This window comes from Diadema antillarum, unplaced genomic scaffold (assembly GCF_040938485.1).
Source record: "Diadema antillarum isolate AM-2024a unplaced genomic scaffold, OU_Dant_1.0 scf00000036, whole genome shotgun sequence".
In the NCBI taxonomy this organism is placed as follows: Eukaryota; Metazoa; Echinodermata; class Echinoidea; order Diadematoida; family Diadematidae; genus Diadema; species Diadema antillarum.
This window is the reverse complement of record NW_027270925.1, coordinates 285,913-301,566: the sequence shown is the minus strand read 5'-3', so window position 1 is coordinate 301,566 and position 15,654 is coordinate 285,913. Positions and strand designations below refer to the sequence as shown.

Below are 15,654 nucleotides of genomic sequence, written 5' to 3'. Positions count from 1 at the left end.
TGCGCGCGCGCAGGCCTTGTCAGAAGGCTAAACGCATTGCGACTCCGCCAGCACATGAATATTTACGTGCGCAGTGTACTGCATACTGATTTCGAAAATGGTGAATGGGATGGGGAGCTAGGACTACAGACCCGTATATGGCCGTGAAAAAAACGTTTTTTCAAGATCATTGGACCAGTGTGAACAAGAACAAGGTGAACGAAGGGTATTAATTAGATAAGAATCTTATGTATACTATAAAAGTACGTTTTTTCCTCGTGATATTCGAAACTTACGGAGGTGCGAAAATCTGTGACAGACTGTGTATGTTTTTCAAGCTTACCGATATAGCACTCTATTGACTCAGGACGCTCCCACAGTGTGTAACTGTATACGGAGCGTCCCGGGGTGAGTCCGCGTCCATCATATTTGCAGTGTTCGATTTGTGTGGTACGTGGTTCCTCTGTTAACGCGGGTATCTTTCAGCCGGTTCTTCTGTCATTCATTTCAAGATTTGACAATTCAAATAACATAATGAGCGAAGGACATTACTCGCCGATTGCTCTAGATGGCGCTGTTCAAGTAATTATCTGACTTAATCAGAACCGTTAAAGTGAGAGCGGTCTGCATGCGATATACTGGTATTCATGCTCGTTTGGCACATTGGGGAACATCTGAAAAATGAAGGTGTCTCCAACTTCGGGAAATCCCTAGACAGCTCAGGCCAGTGCCGTATTATATATACAGGCCTACTTCTTGGCATAGATCTACATGTAATAAACGGGCCAGGACCAACAGACAGCTGCTTAGAGTAGAAGAGAACATGGACGGTTCAGGGAACTGGGAGAGTTTCGTAAATGGTTAGAGAGAGCATTTCTTTGTCTGTAGACTGTAGGCTATTCTTGATCTTATTAAGTTGTCCCTGTCTTTAATACTCTAAATCAAATCAACTCATCACATACACTTTGTAACCGCACCAGCGACCAGCGACCCCAACCCGTAATTACAGCGCCACGCGCCGGGGTTAGGTATCACACATTATTACCTAATACGAGGTAGTTTTGCGAGGCAATTGCAGTTGTTATTTTGCAGGGTTAAAGGTCAGCAGTCAATATTCGTTTCGCCACGTCGCTGCTTGTCGGTAACACACACTGTACCGTACACAAAACAAACAGCGCAATCTTCCGGTTTTCGCCATTCACTTTACACAGGGAGGTGGGAAGAGAAAGAGTGTTTCCAATCTTTCTCCCCACCTCCCTGCTTTAAATGTAAACATTCCGATCGACCACGAAAAGAAAACATTCCAGGACGTTGCTGGGTGTCGGTTACACGCACCGCAGAAGAACGCTGATAAATCAACTCATACAAATAGGTCGACCACTTATAGCAGCACTACGCGTCAAACAATCACTAGTCCATTTGTGCTCAATAATTGCACAGTGACCATCAGTTTTACAACTCTCCAAATTTAAACAGAAGTAAAAATAAAGTGTAAAAGTGTTCAGATGTTTGAAGTTCGCCTGTTACAACTACAAACATATGTATCTTTGAAGTTGGAGTTGAATGATATACATTGATGAACAATTTTTCGATTATTCGACATGTTGATCTACAGGTAGTCAAATGTGGCTTGATCTACATGTATCTCACAGTGTACAGACGTATTCACATATTTTCTTAATTTACCTAGGGGATAGGTAATGATTATGATATTGACTGGCCTTGAGGGAGATACCAGATAAATATTGCCCGCACTGAAAGAATATTGCCCTCGTCTTCGACTCGGGCAATATTCTTTCAGTTTGGGCAATATTTTCTGGTACGGTATCTCCCTCGAGGCCAGTAAATATTATATACCCGTAAGTATTTACTGTGTACAAGGAGTGCCCCGGGATTATTCGAGATGGAGAGTAATGATGCTGCTACATGTTTTTTTTTTTCTAATTCTAACGTTAGTTGGCAAGTATGTGTCATGTGATGTATGAATGAATGATGTTCCCATGATTTGATATCAGAATTCAGTGAAATTGATTTATAAATCTCTAAAAGTTCAATACAATGTTCTGTATTTACTGTCCAGGTTGTATATTTATTTGTCTTTTTAACTCTGTGTTATAGGTATATAGTAAAAATTAAGTGATATTTCTAGTTAAATATTTGTTTTGAGAGCACAGACAGTTAACCTGAGGCACCCGTTGCGTTGTACACAGTTATATTTGCGTTCGGGCTGATCGCAGTATCGAGTCTATGTAATTTGCTACTCATCAACCACCTATTTTTAAATCGACCATCTTCGTGCAATGGCTTTCTTGCATCAAAAGTATATAAGATCAAAAGTAAGCTTGCGACGGGGTGCAATACACTAGAATAATTTGAAACCTAATAATATACAAAATACAAGAGAAATGAGGAAACAGGTTTAACCTGAAGAAAAGCGAGGAAAGAGGATTGAAGAAAATCCTCATTAATTAATGTGATACCACATGCCATTCACTAGATTTACATCCTTTATCAATGGAAAATGGGCGGCCAGTTTAAATGATGAGCTTGCACCAGTGCACAGTAAAACATGTCACTTGCGTTTGTTGCCAAGAATTCCGTGTGTGCGGTACGAGTCAACAGTCTGAGCCTGGGCTGGGATATGAATCTGCTGTAAATTAAGATGAAACTGAGGAATATTTTCTAAGATGCCAAAAAGTGGTTGACAAGTACTTGTAGCAGGTCCAACCATATACAGCTCTTCCATTCTTTCCTCTAAGGAGCAATTTTCCGTTGAACAGGTAAGACCCCGTTTACAGCACTGCGGGGCTGGGCCGAGCCGTGGCTGAGCCGCGGCCGAGCCCAGCCTCAATTGCGAGGCCGGGCCCCGCAATTTTGTCCGTTTACACTGCTGGGCTCGGCTGCGCTTTTGATTCAAACCTTTCAATATGTTGTCGTAGTGGCGCTCTGCTTGTAAACAAATGCAATTTGGTATTGTCTGGTTTTCAGACCCTTTGCCAAATGAATTCCGTGGCGACAAAGTCGCCGTTCGGGCAAAGGCCTTTGCCGAAGGAAAAAATCCTTTGCAGGACAAAAAAACTACCTTAAACTATACTAGTTTTCGACGTTGAGGGGATTAATATCCTGAACAGCGAAATAGTACAGGCAGAGGGTTTGGAAGCCAGACTAAAATTGGCCGCGCATTTGGCCCAGTTTACGTTTACATTGAGAAAAGGCCGGGCTCCCCGCGGCCGAGACCACCTCCAGAGCGAGGCCAAATGCGAGGCCAATTTTGGCCTCGCATTTGGCCTTTTGTGCGTTTACACTGAAGCGGGGCTGGGCCGAGCCGCGGCCGAGCCTCGCACTGTAAACGGGGTCTAAGATTACTAAGAATGTATAGACCCGGGTACTTGAATTGTGCCTTCTGATTACTATAGATAATGACATTGGGTCTTATAGTTGCATTTTGGATGTTCTGCTAGTATTCTCCCTTTTGATGTGTTTGTAGCGTGTCGAAATTGCGTTAAGGCCACCAGTTGTAGTGTTCAAAATATATGTGAAATTATGAACAAATGCTCTCGATCTGATAACGAAATGTACTTGTAAAAATTAGGGAGATAAATTAATGTTGAGAACTGAGACGATGCAAATAAGGTGAACTGAACGCAATGAAGTCTGGTAATGCTCTGTTTTTATTCTGAGGACAACTCGCCCCCAGCAAACTTTGATGAACATATAATTTACATAACCAATATTTACATATATTCAAATTATCTTATAGCAACCAATAGAACTAAATGAAACGGAGGACTTCAATAAAATGGGAAAGTCTAATTCAATAAACTTTACCAATAAGTAAAGAGAAGCATGAGATGATGGAAGCAGGAGGGGGTGATTACGTAAGAATGGGAGCTGTCTGGGCTCAACTCAAGAATCAGGTGTGGGATGAAATGAATGAACACACCTGAATAGAGAAAGAATGAAGGTGACAAAACTGAGCAAGAGGAAAGGTATCTGAAGTGATGATCATGGAGGTGACAACTGAATATCATTAACTTAACTGAATTAATGCCAGACTGCAAGGCAGTGCTGAAAAGCAAACTAATGCAAATTAATACAAAGTCTGGACAGACAACAAAAGGAGAGTAGACAAACCAGAAATACAGCAAAGTACAATTTGTAAGCAACGACAAAATAACGGTCCTGCATGTTTATGCTGTTTTATCCACAGATCATCTGTTATCCAATGGCACAGTGACTGGGGTTAGCCTCTTATCTCAACAAGGGGCATGTCTGTACTCTATGGGAGCACTCACAGATTTTCACAAGGTAAAATGTCACAACAAATTTTACACCAGGTAGTAGGGGATGACATGCATTATATCGCTTCTTCATATTCATACCACCTCACCAAGCTCAATGATGTATGCCAATACTTCCCCACATGTTGCAATATTTTCCATGTTCAGATAATCCAAGAAGTCACTTTGTAATTCTGAATTTATAGGAGCTAAATTGGTGCAAAAATTGTTTACTTATAGGTCCTTATTATCCTTGGGAACAGTGATTAAAAAAAAAAAATCAAGATATGACATTTAATGCATATGTGTAGGTCTGTTGTACCACAAAACATCCTACAGTCTGTATCATATACAATTTTCGTGATGAAGCCTAAAATATAAGGAGATATCTGTATTTTTCTCAATAAACCGTAACAATAGACGATTTAATCTTGAAACATTTTTATTATCTATTGTTCACATTTTGTATATTTAACAATGCTTAACATCTATTTTACTAATTCAAATTTTTACAGTTGTTTTCTATCCCCAACTCATATTTTAGAACTATTTTTAAGCACTAATGCTGGGTTTTTGTTTCATCTGCAAATGGTAAATTATGCCTTTAATGACTGATTTCTTTTATACATGTAGTTATGTGAAAAATCAGAACAGATTGTTGTGTTATTGCTATAACATCTGTATGCAGCAAGATAACAATAGATTGAGATGTTTTGGTAATGTTTAAATTATGTTCTTCAAATTGAGTTTACTCAGAACAAAAAGTTTGTCATATGAGCTTTAAATGCTTGTCTGCAAATGAAATTTGCATTGGAGGATAGTTCTGTACTTATTACATGAGCAATGTGAAGTACAGTAAAGCATTGATGACAAAAATAAAGTAACTCAATGCTATACCATTTCTGCATCACCAACTTAACTGGTTATGATTGCATTCTATCTTGCATTGAATCAGATCTCCGATGCCAAACAACTTCTGAGAATCTTCAACCCTTCCCAGACGTCAGTTATGAGACCCAAACTCAACGTTTATGTCACTGGACAAGGGACACTCAACTTCCAAGTTCACAAGCAAACTAACTGCAGGTATACACAGTTTTGTTTTGGCCAATACAGTCCACCCCCACCCCCGCCCTTATACACTCAACAAAAAAAGTAAGTTCCCCCCAGCATTTTTGGATATATCTCAAAAAGTATTTTACCGATTTTCATAATTCAAATGGAAATGGATAAGGAATTTTATTACTCATAACATGAGTGGCAAGTCATTGCCACCAGATATCATTATTGGTGTGAAAAAATGCATTTTATGTCAAAATGCATGGAAACAAAAGTTGCACTTCAGTGATTTGCAATGACTTTTACACATAATGATCAAACAATCACTCATGATTCTGAACATTTAAGCATGGGTTATTGCATATTTCTCTTTCTCTTCTTTTCATGAGCATACAGTGAAGTGTTTGATAATTGATATGTCCACCATCCGCTGCTTCAATGACCAGCTAGCATCTCTTCCTCATACTGTTAACTAAAGTTTGTACTTGGCGCTGCACAATGTTGGCCCATGCTCTCTGCAAGATGCGCTGAAATTTTTGCAGTGAAATGTCATCTTTCACCTTCTTGCTCGCTTTCCGCTTAATGATATCCCAAAGATTCTCTATACTGGATTACAGTCAGGGGATCTTGCAGGCCATTCCATTCGTTCGATGCCATTTCCCTCAACAAACTGATCTACAACTTGAGCGCATGATGCAAAATGGCCAAAGGCACATTAATGTGATCAACCCAAATTGGAATTACAAATCACATGGCTTCTACCAACATTTTCATATTGAAAAGGCTATTGTTTAAAAAGTATGCATAACATCTGTTTAATAGGGAAGCACATTGTACCTGAAGAAATTCCTGAGAATTACACAATCAAAAAAGGTCATTTGCTAACTTAGTTGGAAATGTATACAATGTGCTTTATATAGCCTGAAGTGCAACTTTTTTCCATGCATTTTGACATAAAACGCATTTTTTACACCAATAATGATATCTAGTGGCAATGATATGCCATTCATGTTTTGAGAAATGAAATTGTCTATCCATTCCCGTTTGAATTATGAAAATCCGTAAAATACTTTTTGAGATATATCCAAAAATGTTAGGGGGGAACTTACTTTTTTTGCTGAGTGTATAACATATATGGTTATAATGAAAATCTCCTTACAACAAAGTAAAAATTCAGGTCCTAAGATTTTCATCCAGGATGTATCTTTAAACTTAATTGATCAGCTATAATGAAATTTCGATTTAACAAGATAAAACTGCCGGTCCTGAGGACTTTGTTCATAGCAGGACTTGCCTGTATCACGATCTGTACGACATGTTATATACCACATTCTCTTCATGATATCATCAAGTCTTTAGATATTCCTTTAACATGATAATTAGGATGATAGTGACATTGATATTCTACTTTACCAGGACTCCTTTGTAATGTATTGATTGTGCATACAAGTATCACTTTTTGCAAACTTATTTTTCTTCCCGTAATTATAATTTGTATGTTTTAACCAATATAATGGGAGTACTTCTCTAATTATGCAAAGGTTAAAGAAATATACAGTCACTGTTACTTCAGAAGTTTTGAATTTTATATGACTTTCATTCAATGACTTTTGCAGATGAGGGTAACTGAGAGTATATTAACATTTGCATTGATTCAGTGGTGTTAACATTTATTTGACTGTCTGCTAGTGTTTTATAATATTTTACTTTTTATATTTCTTTAACTAGATCAATATTAAATGACAGACTCCTGATAAAAAATATGTTTGAATATGGAGGTATTTGAAAAAAGAGAGCCTCTACAATACAACTGTACAAAGAAGTGAGGTCTTAGAATGACTGTATGATGGATGTACCGGTATGCAAAGAGTGTTCTTTCTTGTGGGTTAGACAATGTTAAACCATTTGAATTAATCAAAGTTGTAATGTTTGTTTATCCTAACTCTGAAGTCTTTATGCAGCTTCAGTTGGGAGCCATGTTGGCTTGCTAGTGGGGAACCTGCCCTATGGAGTCCTGGTATGCACTCACCTACACCAAGAGCCGTACATCGCACGGGCAAGGAAGCAGTTTGAGCATGTGTGTGGACTCCTGAGATCGTGACCCTAGTTTGGCAAGAAGCACACAATGTGTGGTGTGTGTTGGTTGGATGAAAGAACTGAACAAACACCAGTCTTCCCATAGTGAGACACACAAAATGTGGGGTGTGTGTTGGTTGGATGACAGAAGTTAACAGACACCAGTCTTATAAAAGTAGTTGTGTGTGTTACTTTAATGTAGCAGCCTTTTGGGAGTGGAGAACTTGAGTTAGGATCCTGTATGGATGCAGTGCAAGTTTGGGTGTATCTGTAATGAAACGGTTTCCATGGAGACTCTGTGCCAATGATGAAGCTGAGGGTAGGACAAGAGTTAATATGTCTGACATGAAGGATGCACACTAGTACTGGTAGCTGCCATCATCTCATCCAAAACAAAATGTTGTTCACTTTGATAATGGAAAGAATGGTTATGCTTGTTTTGTCTACAGGTGACATCAGTATAAGTTGCAAGTATCACATTGTCGCCAGTATGGTATTTTTGCATGTATGCATGCATGGTATTGTATATATGTGAGGTTCAAGTAATTTATTTGTATAGTGTGTGTTTTGTTTCTGCAGTTAGAACAAAGAGAATTAGAAGGCCCCTAATATGGTAATCCTACTCAAGCAAACTGCTTACTGATGACAATCTCCTCCACCTGCAGGGGCGGATCCAGGAATTTTGTAAAGGCGGCGCAACTAATATTTCGGGTGCCACGTCTTGGTTTCATTTCTCCTTTATTTATTTTGTTTTTAACAAAAAATAAAAGGGGGGGGGGGTCGTGTGCCGGTTGCGCCCCCTCTGGATCCGCCACTGACCTGTACCTTAAATATAGTGCAGACTGTACGTATATACAATGTATATCCTTGCATACATCATGTCATTATGTTTATTCCTGCAAGTACTCTTTGAGTGCTCCTATTCATGTTTTTGATGAGAACATTGTTGTGTGATTCATGGGTTCAAGTGCAGAATTAAAACAATGTGAAACTGAAACTGAAATGTTAAATACGTTTACTTTAGCAGTCTTCCTTTCAGTACTCATTGTCTGTGCTGCAGCATTCAAGCTGAAAGGGGAAACATTATTTGCAGCATAAAGTCTTAAATGACTCAAATACCTGTGATAACAATTTATGTTTTGGATGTGATATGTGTGTGGCTCTTGAGCTTACTTGGTATTCCAGCTTAAAGGGGATGGCTAGTAACCGATCAGTGGGAATCAGTGGGAATGCTGAGGGATGATTGTTCCAATTCTTGTGGGATTCATTTAAGAGTACATTATATATCTACTGTTGTGTGAAAATTATTTGCTTCAGAACGGTCTCATATTCAAGTAATGTGCAGATTAATGCCCCGTCACTGACCAGGGACGCTTACTTGGAAACATTAAACTGCACATTACTTGAATATGAGACCATTCTGAAGCAAATAATTTTCACACAAGAATAGATATATAGTGACTTTCATGGAAGTACTGTATCATATCCCTTTAAACTTGTAACCTCAGTGACCTACACAAAAGTATAGTAGCTGGGAAAAAAACTCATCTGTTCTTGGTGCGCAAATATGAACTCCGATGAAAAACACTTTTTATACTCTTAAAGGGGATGGCTAGTAACCGATCAGTGGGAATCAGTGGGAATGCTGGAGGATGATTGTTCCAATCCTTGTGGGATTTATTTAAGAGTACATTATATATCTACTGTTGTGTGAAAATTATTTGCTTCAGAACGGTCTCATATTCAAGTAATGTGCAGATTAATGCCCCGTCACTGACCAGGGACGCTTACTTGGAAACATTAAACTGCACATTACTTGAATATGAGACCATTCTGAAGCAAATAATTTTCACACAAGAATAGATATATAGTGACTTTCATGGAAGTACTGTATCATATCCCTTTAAACTTGTAACCTCAGTGACCTACACAAAAGTATAGTAGCTGGGAAAAAAACTCATCTGTTCTTGGTGCGCAAATATGAACTCCGATGAAAAACACTTTTTATACTCTTAAAGGGGATGGCTAGTAACCGATCAGTGGGAATCAGTGGGAATGCTGGAGGATGATTGTTCCAATCCTTGTGGGATTTATTTAAGAGTACATTATATATCTACTGTTGTGTGAAAATTATTTGCTTCAGAACGGTCTCATATTCAAGTAATGTGCAGATTAATGCCCCGTCACGGGACGCTTACCTGGAAACATTAAACTGCACATTACTTGAATATGAGACCATTCTGAAGCAAATAATTTTCACACAAGAATAGATATATAGTGTACTCTTAAATGAATCCCACAAGGATTGGAACAATCATCCTCCAGCATTCCCACTGATTCCCACTGATCGGTTACTAGCCATCCCCTTTAAGAGTATAAAAAGAGTTTTTCATCGGAGTTCATATTTGCGCACCAAGAACAGATGAGTTTTTTTCCCAGCTACTATACTTTTGTGTAGGTCACTGAGGTTACAGTACTTCCATGAAAGTCACCTGTCACTTGTTCTACTTCCTGATGGATATTTCATATTTGCTATTTACTGATATTCTAGTGGACAAGAGTCTATGTGAGAAATCACCCTAACTCCCGACTCTTAAAACCTGCAAGATTTACCTCAAGGAGAGAGATAGAGTGGAGAAAAGAAAATGATTTCATTTGCATGTCAACATTAAGTGGTTCAGACTACCAGAGTCTTATGTGAGTAAAGAGCGAGAAATTACAATCGTATGTACCATTTTAATAATGCAGCAGTCTAGGAGTGTTCAAAGTAGCTGACATGGTCATGAAAGTACATGTATAATGTCCTATGCAGAAGCATTCCCTAGTTCCTGTGGACTACCAAAAAAATGTGAAAAAACAAAACAATTTAACAGATCATTTTAGAAATTGCAGGAAAGCTTTGACTTTCTCTGGGAAGATGTGTTTATGGAAGTGTCGTAGATACGGCCAATCGTGCCTAAGATGATCTCACATATAAGTTGAAAAATTAGCTAAGTCAAAGAAAAATACCACCCTGGATGGATATATTATAAACGCGTATGTTAATTCTGTTATGTAAGTCCGAGGATTTTCTGTGGTCCCTTTGGATTATTACTGAGGCAAGGTCGATGAAATGTAATTGAGAATAGGCACAGCAGCACAAATCCATTAAGGAAAAAAATAGATTCGCAACTTTCTAAATATTAAGCACATCAAATTCAAATTCATACTAATTATTGAGTGTGCCTGCAGATATTGCTGTAGAAACATTTGATGGTTGTATACATGTAGATCTGTTTGCACAATGTTTTTCTACATCAATATCTGTGAAGAAAAACGCTGACTACCTGTATACCCTGCACCTGTGTATGTATGCCTAGTATGTGTGTACCAATGTATGTATGTACATATACAATATGTACCCATGTTTGTGTGTGTGTGTGTGCAAGTGTGCATGTGTAAGTGCGTGTGTGTGTGTGTGTGTGTGTGTGTGTGTGTGTGTGTGTGTGTGTGTGTGTATGTACAGTATTTGAATGTACATGTATGTACATGCACATGTAAGATAGAAGCAAAGTTTATCTTTTTCAAGTTCTGCTAGATCTTTTGAACTGCACTACAGAAACATACACCACACATATCCATTCAGAAATTTGTGTGCAGTAAAATTGGAACATATATTATGCAACCTTTGAAGGAAATAGCAATGACTGGCTTGATCTAATGATCACAACCAGCATGTCATAAGATCATCCACATATAACTACACAGCAATTTACTTGAATCTTCATATTAAAATTTGAGTTTATTGCATATAAATCACAATTGAATTGTAACAAAATCTCTGGTCTCATAAAAAGATGAAGATCTGATAATCATTTGATGCGTATACTGTTGAAATATCATATAAAAATGTGCTGAATAATTAAATTTCACATCACACTCCCCCCTCTTGAAGGAGTGAATGATTTACATAACATTTGTGAGACATTTTTCTTAGATTTCTCTTTTTGTCTTTTCACACGACGCTACACAAACAATTTACATTTATGTAATCACACAGTTGTCAAACACTGGATTGACTGACCAGATTTTTTGTTTGAACTGACAAATAAAATCTGGTATTAAACAGACTTGAAATCAACAAAGTCGTCAACAATAGTCATTCTATTGTCGAGCAACTTTCCAAAATTGGTGCTCTAGTGCTTATCAAGATATTACCCCGACACTGGAATCTGTCAGTGCACTCACTCTATCCCTGGGGAACATTCAAGCCAATCTGCTTCTTTTTTTTTTTCTGGTGGCACAAATGCAACATCCAGCCACAGTGACATATAACCCAGTACAGGGGACCTTATCACGATCGTTGGAGGACCTAAAAAAACGTGACAATTGCCTTGTTATATATGGGTACAAAAACACAAAATATAAAGAGTCGAACCCTACAAAATCACCTTTTATATGAGAGTTTTGATATATATCCAACCTCTTCAGAACACAGTTCTCCTGTACCAGGTACCCATTTACACACCAGGTTCGAGAGGAGTGTTTTTGTTCATGAATGCAAAAGCCACGGTTGGGTTTGACACTCGGATCTTATATATAATACTCAATGGAGTGGAAACTTCACTAGAACAGGCAGCTCTATCCAAGTTTAGTGGATATAATGAAGCAAGGGTGTTGAATGACAACATTATCTTCCTGGCTAACTTCACATACATACCAGCACATACATCTTTCCAACAAGATACCGCAGTCATCCTAGCAATAATTCAGCCCACCAACATAATCACATTTGATGTATACCTTTCCGACAAGGTCTATTCATCATAACCAGAGAGCTTGCTCAAAGCTCGCTCGCCTGACATAGCAACAATTGATGCATGCAGACTGGAATAAAAGTACAGTGTATTGCAATGCATCATGTAAGTGGAGGTGGATACAGTAACTAGGTATGCGGATCGCTAACAAAAAAGATTTACAAATTTGAATACATTACATGTAGTAAGCTGGCCCATTGCAATTTTGCTTTTTCAATGACGGCCCACTAATGCACAGTAGCACAAAGAAACACTAACCAATGAGGGGCCCGTTGCATAAAACTTACCGTTGAATTTCAATGGTAAGTACCGTCAAAATTAGGCGTCACAGCCAATCAGCATCAAGGATTATAAAATTTACCGCTAATTTGAAGACTTACCGCTAGAAAGGAGCGGTTAGTCTAGCGGTAAGGGTTTTATGCAACAGGGCCCTTTACAACCAAATAATGCCAACAAAATCATCATATATACAAGTGGCTTACTTACTGATAGTATCCCAATACCAACCCTACACTGATTGCCACAGTCAATATTCATCAGTCCACACTTGGTTCAGGTTGAATTTTTGAAATCAAGGTCAGTTGGTGTTTTGACAGAGGTGGCTGTACTTCTTATGCTTCTTTTTTTGTTCAGTTTTAATGTCTGTCAAAATATGCTAAAAACATTTGGAAATGACAGAATCTCTGCACATTACAAAGCTGAAAGCTTATCTTGGACAATTTCACAGAAAAAGTGACAGAATCTTGTCCTCTTCTTGGCCTGCATAGTCTTTGATTAACAATGAGCTTTGGAATCCTGATCATTCAATGCCCTTTTGTAAGGAATCACGATTAAACTCTTTACTACCACGTCCATTCACCATATCATACCATAACTTTATAGGAACAAACAACATTATAAAATACAACACATGTGGTAATGTTCCCTTATAGGGTTTCCCCCTTTACCTTCTTTAAATGAAGTATTTGCATATTTCAACATGAAATGATGTCCCCTTCCCAGAGAACATTATTTCCATATCTTGACACTCGTTAAAAACAGTGAGCATGTAACACAAAGCCCGCCTTTGAGCTGGTTTTCAACTTTGGTGTCAACTGCAGTGTACATGGCTCTCTCGGGATAAGAAAAACCTGTTTCATTCCAGCTCTTGAGAGGTTTGAAGGCGACTTTATAATTATCAAAGCCAACTACACCAATACACCATGCTTGACACACATAGGTACAAGGCGGCTTTCTTCAAACATAGAGTGCACGAAAGCTCTGTATCACGATCTCTACCACACAGCTGTCTCATACGTTTAACATCTACGCAAGTTGTATATTTGTCTGCCAGCTGGCAGTACGTCACCCCTTTGAACGAGGCAACAACACAAATCTCCCAGGGAAAACCTTTCTCCATTTTCAGCCTATTTTGAAGAATGCTATGCGCAGTCACAAATTGCAAAACTTATACAAAGAACAAAGGATATTTTATCATCTAGACCACAGTATAGAACATGCATGGGATACATACACATAGACATACGTGGCTTGCTTGCACAGAGTGATTGTGCAGACGATCTGATACAAATACATGTACAAGCAATTTACAAAATGACTTTCAACATGGGTTCCTGTCTGAGCTACTCGCTACATATAAGATATGGAAAATAAGCATTAAATACCCGTTTGGTACTAAAGATATTCTACAAGCATGGTGACATCTTATTACAGTATCACGCAGTCTGCATGCCTGAATGTATATTGCAGATTCATTCAGTGCTTCAACTGTATCAATTGCCTATGATGCAACACAAATTTGTCCCCACACCTACATATGCTTTTCAATAACTATATGAACACAGTATGCATCTGAACATACAAAATTCCTGAATAAAACAAGCAAGCACACACACACACACAATAATTATAAGGGTAAGATTATCATGTAGGCCTACATCTCAGTATTGTGCTTGTGAAGAGACACTTTCAAAACTTTGAGAGAGAGAGACATCAGCATTTTTGACAGCAGGGACCAGTATAGAATAGGACATGGGGATTTGGTATTTACTTCTGGGAGACATGCATTTGAACTCATTTTTCCTTACAAGTATGAAAGGTTTTGCATGAATATCAAGGACAAGGACAGAAATGAACAACGCATGCATCCATGTCTTACAAACATCGCAACAGATATGAAGAAGTAATGCAGTAACAAGTGTCTGCTTTTTTGTCACGACCTTAATGCACTACAACGTACCTCTATATATCTGTGTTAAACAGAATGCATTTTTATGTTGCTTTTTTGCAACAGGCTGCTCAGAAAACAACCCAGAAGGCACTTTCGATCAGGAAACAATAGGAAAAAGAAAAAGAAACATCTGCTATACTACATAAAACTTCAACCTTCTTAACATTTGATATTTTACTTTTAAATATTTGTTCAAATTTGTTAATCTGGCATCAAAATGCCCCCCCCCCCCCCCCCGATAAAGTCATTGGGCTTTTTAGGACATATCAAATCTATATGTTTTGTCCAAATCAACAATGCTTATCAATCTTTGATAATAATGCCGTCTTTGATAGCAGCAGGGAAAGACAGGCTTCTTTCACGACGGACACGTATGAATGTTGACATAAAGCAAGTAAGGAACAAGCAACACGCCACCTCATCTACAAGTGGAGTCTCCTCAGATTAATAAGTAGCATTTCCAACAGGTAGGATGATTGGTTTGCCTGTCGCATGACTTGTAGAGAGGTCCTCAGTAGACAGCATCAGTTTAAAATTCAGAAAATATCCCCTCCCCTCCACACATGACAACATCCAAATATGTATTCACAATACTTGCTCCTCTTGCTGGCATCTTGCTGACGTTTTTCCTCAGGCTGGCATCTCTTAACTGTATCTATGCAAATTAGCACTGTACAACTTTGGAATATGCCATGTTCTCTTCCTATCAATCTGAGCAAAGGCAAAGTATGACGTCCCATTTGTCAGAATAGAACACTGCAGCATGAGTGAACAGGTGTATAAACTCTCAAGCAAACATTTTTGCTCTAACTAGAAGACGAGATGGCAATAAACTTCATCTCTCGATAGGAATGCCGTAACACACGGAGAATGTTAACCACAGAGAAAGTGAGCTTTGAATGATACAAGTAAAACAGAACCAACACATCACCAACAACTCCAGTGATATTGGACAGATTTTCAAGATGGTTGAAGATTTCAGTGTAGATAGAATATCTCGTATGGTGTCTTGTGACCACATTAAAAGCATAAATCATGTCACACATACTGTGCTGATGTCTGCGTGAAACTTGTTTCAGAAACTTGTTTCACATAAATTATGTTCTCAATCTCACACTACTTTCCAACAAACTGCTTTCCAAAACTCTAATCCACATATATCAAAGATATTTTGTGCTGTCACATGTCTGTATGAAAAGAATGTTGATCATTTCAAACTAAAGACAAAGAAATA

At 38.3% G+C, this 15,654-nt stretch overlaps 1 protein-coding gene across 1 annotated transcript; it reads left to right on the top strand.

Annotated features, from left to right (window-relative positions):
• Window positions 1-756: 756 nt before the first annotated feature.
• Window positions 757-7,706, top strand: LOC139744908 (uncharacterized). The gene is made up of 4 exons (XM_071655326.1): window positions 757-839; window positions 4,190-4,287; window positions 5,215-5,345; window positions 7,269-7,706. Exons 1-4 carry the CDS (start codon window positions 803-805, stop codon window positions 7,417-7,419), a joined length of 417 nt encoding a protein of 138 aa, XP_071511427.1. The 5' UTR covers window positions 757-802; the 3' UTR covers window positions 7,420-7,706.
• Window positions 7,707-15,654: the final 7,948 nt, after the last annotated feature.

Bases quoted from the DNA above. Each gene is read 5' to 3' on its own strand.
- LOC139744908 (XM_071655326.1), top strand. From the start codon at position 803: ATGGACGGTTCAGGGAACTGGGAGAGTTTCGTAAATG. The intron at 840-4,189 runs GTTAGAGAGAGC...TTTTATCCACAG, and splicing joins CTGGGAGAGTTTCGTAAATG to ATCATCTGTTATCCAATGGC. The intron at 4,288-5,214 runs GTAAAATGTCAC...GCATTGAATCAG, and splicing joins CACTCACAGATTTTCACAAG to ATCTCCGATGCCAAACAACT.